General features: G+C 39.3%; 1 protein-coding gene across 1 annotated transcript in view; it reads left to right on the top strand.

The window, feature by feature from the left end:
* LOC141097194 (3',5'-cyclic-AMP phosphodiesterase 4D-like) overlaps positions 1–5,942 on the top strand; it is an 895,493-nt gene extending 889,551 nt beyond the window's left edge. The window contains exon 4 of the mRNA XM_073584296.1: positions 5,618–5,942. Coding sequence (XP_073440397.1) covers positions 5,618–5,849 — 232 coding nt within the window. The 3' untranslated portion in view covers positions 5,850–5,942. The remainder of the gene's footprint in view (positions 1–5,617) is intronic.
* The last annotated feature ends 760 nt before the right edge of the window (positions 5,943–6,702 follow it).

The raw sequence follows: 6,702 nt of genomic DNA on the forward strand, positions 1-6,702 counted from the left end.
CACCAAAAACTCATACTAATGAGTAGGGAAGAATGTGCACCAAAAACTCATACTAATGAGTGGGTAAGAATGTGCACCAAAAACTCATACTAATGAGTGGGGAAGAATGTGCACCAAAAACTAATACTAATGAGTGGGGAAGAATGTGCACAAAAAACTCACACTAATGAGTGGGGAAGAATGTGCACCAAAAACTCATACTAATGAGTAGGGAAGAATGTGCACCAAAAACTCATACTAATGAGTAGGGAAGAATGTGCACCAAAAACTCATACTAATATGTGGGGAAGAATGTGCACCAAAAACTCATACTAATGAGTGGGGAAGAATGTGCACCAAAAACTCATACTAATGAGTGGGGAAGAATGTGCACCAAAAACTCATACTAATGAGTGGGGAAGAATGTGCACCAAAAACTCATACTAATGAGTAGGGAAGAATGTGCGCCAAAAACTCATACTAATGTGTGGGGAAGAATGTGCACCAAAACCTCATACTAATGAGTGGGGAAGAATGTACACCAAAAACTCATACTAATGAGTAGGGAAGAATGTGCACCAAAAACTCATACTAATGAGTGGGGAAGAATGTGCACCAAAAACTCATACTAATGAGTGGGGAAGAATGTGCACCAAAAACTCATACTAATGAGTAGGGAAGAATGTGCACCAAAAACTCATACTAATGTGTGGGAAAGAATGTGCACCAAAAACTCATACTAATGTGTGGGGAAGAATGTGCACCAAAAACTCATACTAATGTGTGGGGAAGAATGTGCACCAAAACCTCATACTAATGAGTGGGGAAGAATGTACACCAAAAACTCATACTAATGAGTAGGGAAGAATGTGCACCAAAAACTCATACTAATGAGTAGGGAAGAATGTGCACCAAAAACTCATACTAATGAGTGGGGAAGAATGTGCACCAAAAACTCATACTAATGAGTAGGGAAGAATGTGCACCAAAAACTCATACTAATGAGTAGGGAAGAATGTGCACCAAAAACTCATACTAATGAGTAGGGAAGAATGTGCACCAAAAACTCATACTAATGAGTGGGGAAGAATGTGCACCAAAAACTCATACTAATGAGTAGGGAAGAATGTGCACCAAAAACTCATACTAATGTGTGGGAAAGAATGTGCACCAAAAACTAATACTAATGTGTGGGGAAGAATGTGCACCAAAAACTCATACTAATGAGTGGGGAAGAATGTGCACCAAAAACTAATACTAATGAGTGGGGAAGAATGTGCACCAAAAACTCATACTAATGAGTAGGGAAGAATGTGCACCAAAAACTCATACTAATGAGTAGGGAAGAATGTGCACCAAAAACTCATACTAATGTGTGGGGAAGAATGTGCACCAAAAACTCATACTAATGAGTGGGGAAGAATGTGCACCAAAAACTCATACTAATGAGTGGGGAAGAATGTGCACCAAAAACTCATACTAATGAGTGGGGAAGAATGTGCACCAAAAACTCATACTAATGAGTAGGGAAGAATGTGCACCAAAAACTCATACTAATGTGTGGGGAAGAATGTGCACCAAAACCTCATACTAATGAGTGGGGAAGAATGTACACCAAAAACTCATACTAATGAGTAGGGAAGAATGTGCACCAAAAACTCATACTACTGAGTGGGGAAGAATGTGCACCAAAAACTCATACTAATGAGTGGGGAAGAATGTGCACCAAAAACTCATACTAATGAGTAATGAAGAATGTGCACCAAAAACTCATACTAATGTGTGGGGAAGAATGTGCACCAAAACCTCATACTAATGAGTGGGGAAGAATGTACACCAAAAACTCATACTAATGAGTAGGGAAGAATGTGCACCAAAAACTCATACTAATGAGTGGGGAAGAATGTGCACCAAAAACTCATACTAATGAGTGGGGAAGAATGTGCACCAAAAACTCATACTAATGAGTAGGGAAGAATGTGCACCAAAAACTCATACTAATGTGTGGGAAAGAATGTGCACCAAAAACTCATACTAATGTGTGGGGAAGAATGTGCACCAAAAACTCATACTAATGTGTGGGGAAGAATGTGCACCAAAACCTCATACTAATGAGTGGGGAAGAATGTACACCAAAAACTCATACTAATGAGTAGGGAAGAATGTGCACCAAAAACTCATACTAATGAGTGGGGAAGAATGTGCACCAAAAACTCATACTAATGAGTGGGGAAGAATGTGCACCAAAAACTCATACTAATGAGTAGGGAAGAATGTGCACCAAAAACTCATACTAATGTGTGGGAAAGAATGTGCACCAAAAACTAATACTAATGTGTGGGGAAGAATGTGCACCAAAAACTCATACTAATGAGTGGGGAAGAATGTGCACCAAAAACTAATACTAATGAGTGGGGAAGAAAGAATGTGCACCAAAAACTAATACTAGTAAGTGGGAAAAAATGTGCATCAATCACTCGTACTAATGAGTGGGGAAAATGTGCACCAGTAACTCATACTAATGAGTGGGGAAAAATGTGCACCAATCACTCATACTAATGAGTGGGGAAAAATGTGCACCAGTCATTCATACTAATGAGTGGTAAAAATGTGCACCAATCACTCATACTAATGAGTGGGGAAGAATGTACACCACAAACTCATACTAATGAGTAGGGAAGAATGTTCACCAAAAACTCATACTAATGAGTGGGGAAGAATGTGCACCAAAAACTCATACTAATGAGTGGGGAAGAATGTGCACCAAAAACTCATACTAATGAGTAGGGAAGAATGTGCACCAAAAACTCATACTAATGTGTGGGAAAGAATGTGCACCAAAAACTCATACTAATGTGTGGGGAAGAATGTGCACCAAAAACTCATACTAATGTGTGGGGAAGAATGTGCACCAAAACCTCATACTAATGAGTGGGGAAGAATGTACACCAAAAACTCATACTAATGAGTAGGGAAGAATGTGCACCAAAAACTCATACTAATGAGTGGGGAAGAATGTGCACCAAAAACTCATACTAATGAGTAGGGAAGAATGTGCACCAAAAACTCATACTAATGTGTGGGAAAGAATGTGCACCAAAAACTCATACTAATGTGTGGGGAAGAATGTGCACCAAAAACTCATACTAATGTGTGGGGAAGAATGTGCACCAAAACCTCATACTAATGAGTGGGGAAGAATGTACACCAAAAACTCATACTAATGAGTGGGGAAGAATGTGCACCAAAAACTCATACTAATGAGTGGGGAAGAATGTGCACCAAAAACTCATACTAATGAGTAGGCAAGAATGTGCACCAAAAACTCATACTAATGTGTGGGAAAGAATGTGCACCAAAAACTAATACTAATGTGTGGGGAAGAATGTGCACCAAAAACTCATACTAATGAGTGGGGAAGAATGTGCACCAAAAACTAATACTAATGAGTGGGGAAGAAAGAATGTGCACCAAAAACTAATACTAGTAAGTGGGAAAAAATGTGCATCAATCACTCGTACTAATGAGTGGGGAAAAATGTGCATCAATCACTCATACTAATGAGTGGGGAAAATGTGCACCAGTAACTCATACTAATGAGTGGGGAAAAATGTGCACCAATCACTCATACTAATGAGTGGGGAAAAATGTGCACCAGTCACTCATACTAATGAGTGGTAAAAATGTGCTCCAAAACGAATAAAATTGAGTGGGGAAAAATCTGCACCAAAAAATGTAAAAGAAAAAGGTGCAAAAATTCAGCAAAATTGCACCTATTTTATATTGTGTTTTTCCAGCTAAGAGTTAAAGAAATGCACATACTCTCTGATTGGAGCAGTCAGAAGAGATAGTTGCTGGATCATCCGAACCATGATTTTGCCAAGTTATCTATTGTAGATGGGGCCCCTACATCCGGCCATACACATTAGATAGCTGAACAATGCTTCCAAGAATCGTTTAGCCGATGGCCATCTCCATTATGGAGGAGCGCTCCTGAGTTCTCTATCAGAAAGCTGTCGACAGACATCTCTGCCAGCAGCTTATCTCTAGAAGAATTCCTAGTAGGAAAACGCCTAGAAGACAGCTTCAAATATAATACATCAGAAAAAGCACAAATGGAAGCCACGTCTAAAATATACCAATCTTTATTGAATATTTGGTAAAAGAATTTCTCATTAAATATGAAAACAATATAAACATCAAAGGAGGACAGTACAACAAGAAAAAATGTCACCGCACCATGGGGTAAATGTCAAAAATTGAACTAAAGATGCTATGCGTCCACAGGAATATAAAGTTTACATATGCGAAGTGTACAAAAATAACTGCAAAGAATTTAGGGCTTGTTTCCAAATAAGTATCCGAATTTTAGTAGTTTTAGTAGTGTTCTCTATATAAACATTGGAGCCAAAAAGTGCAAAATGTGCAGAGATATATGTAAACAGTTAAATATCATGTAAACAGTATACGCATGTGCATGGTATAAGAATAATTAGCCCTGGGATGCATGTTTAGGCAGATAGCAAGTTAAAGTGCAAAAGATGATATAGTCAGTACATATTACCTCAGTGGTGCAGGCAGGAGGACCCTGACGCGCGTTTCGCGTTGGCTTTTTCGAGGGGTATAAAGTGGGGCGCTTTAGCTGCATTTTTATATGCGATTAGATGCGGTCAGCAAGTGTATAGCGGTGCTTCTGGAGGGCGGTCTCACCTGGTGTCGCCACAGGTCGACGTCATGCAAAGCCGCGCCTCTCTCTAGCCCAATGCGTCAGAGCAGGAGGGAGGAAGTGGCATAGAAACGCGTCACCGTGGCAACATCCTAGCAGGATCACAGAGTGCACACTGCTGCAAACAATGAAAGGAACCAGTGTGTGATTTGGGGTGGGTAGGAAAGTGAAGTGAACAGTGCATAGTGAAAAAGGGGAAGGAAAAAGTAATAAAGAGGAATGAGAGTGGGGACCAGTGAAGGAAAAATGATAGTGAAGAGGTCATATTGAGTTATTCATACAATTATATATATATATATATATATATATATATATATATGGAGATACATAATAGATTACATAAAGTACATTGCCCTGATTTTGTCGAGTTCTTGCTGACGTTGCTGAAGTTTGCTCTAGAACATAACCTGTCCTAACATTATACGGGCCACTACTTTTCAATCTAGCGATGGTAAGGTTTTTTCAATCACGCAGCACATCACCTGTAACTCTATAGGGGTAGTTTACTATGCCTATTGTCCCTGTTCCAAAATCTATATAGGCCTAACATCATGGCCTTTGAAAGCCAGAATCAGGGAGCACCATCGCGATATTATTAATGCTACAGATGTTCAGGACATTGCCTCTTTAAAGCCCATACCGAGGCATTTCAAATTGATGCACAATTGTGATGCTGGCCTCATAAAAGCTTTTGGAATAGACAAAATACATATTAATGTCAGAGGGGGCAATTGGAGAAAGGCACTTGCCCAATTAGAGGCACGATGGATCTTTAAAATTGGATCACTACAGCCCAATGGCCTTAATGAAGTCCTTAGTTTCGCCCCTTTCCTATAGCTCCGTTTTTCTTTCCTTTTCTCTGTTATTATTTTAATTTTTGTATTTTAATTATATTTTTTATATTTATTATAGATTTTCCTGTTTGATCATGGTGGTGCGCTTTAATCTTTGCCTTTCTGCCAAGTTTAGCCTGATGTTCCATCCCATTCCACGTCTGACTGCTTCATTTGGAAGGACTTCTTTATGGATGCCTTATTTGTATCTTCTAATTGGATTTTTTATGCACATATATTCAGCATTTTTGGAGTGTTTCAGCTTTGTTCACATGCTGATTTTACCTCCCATATTAATGAATTTTTCATGAAGGGATTTTTTTAATGATATGGCAATATTAATTTAATATGTTTTCCTTTAATAAATGTACTTTATATAATCTATTATGTATCTCCATATATATATATATATATATATATAATTGTCTGTATGAATAACGCAATATGACCTCTTCACTATCATTTTTCCTTCACTGGTCCCCACTCTCATTCCTCTTTATTACTTTTTCCTTCCCCTTTTTCACTATGCACCGTTCACTTCACTTCCCTACACACCCCAATTCACACACTGGTTCGTTTCATTGTTTGCAGCAGTGTGCGCTCTGTTTGTGATCCTGCTTGGACGTTGCCACGGTGACGCGTCTCTATGCCGCCGCTTCCTCCCTCCTGCTCTGACGCGTCGGGCTGGAGAGAGGCGCGGCTTTGCATGACGCCGACCTGTGCCGACGCCGAAGCGCCACTATACACTTGCTGACCGCATCTAATCACATATAAAAAGGCAACTAAAGCGCCCCACTTTATACCCCTCGATAAAGCCAACGCGAAACGCGCGTCAGGGTCCTCCTGCCTGCACCACTGAGGTAATATGTACTGACTATATCATCTTATGCACTTTAACTTGCTATCTGCCTAAACATGCATCCCAGGGCTAATTATTTTTATACCATGCACATGCATATACTGTTTACATGATATTTAACTGTTTACATATATCTCTGCACATTTTGCACTTTTTGGGTTGACACCTCCAATGTCTATATAGTGAACATTACTAAAATGTCTTTATTCGGATACTTATTTGGAAACAAGCCCTAAATTCTTTGCAGTTATTTTTGCACACTTTGCATATGTAAACTTTATATTCCTGTGGACGCATAGCATCTT

The sequence above is a fragment of the Dendrobates tinctorius genome, unplaced genomic scaffold (assembly GCF_039654945.1).
Source record: "Dendrobates tinctorius isolate UK_male_01 unplaced genomic scaffold, ASM3965494v1 ptg000083l, whole genome shotgun sequence".
NCBI lineage: Eukaryota > Metazoa > Chordata > Amphibia > Anura > Dendrobatidae > Dendrobates > Dendrobates tinctorius.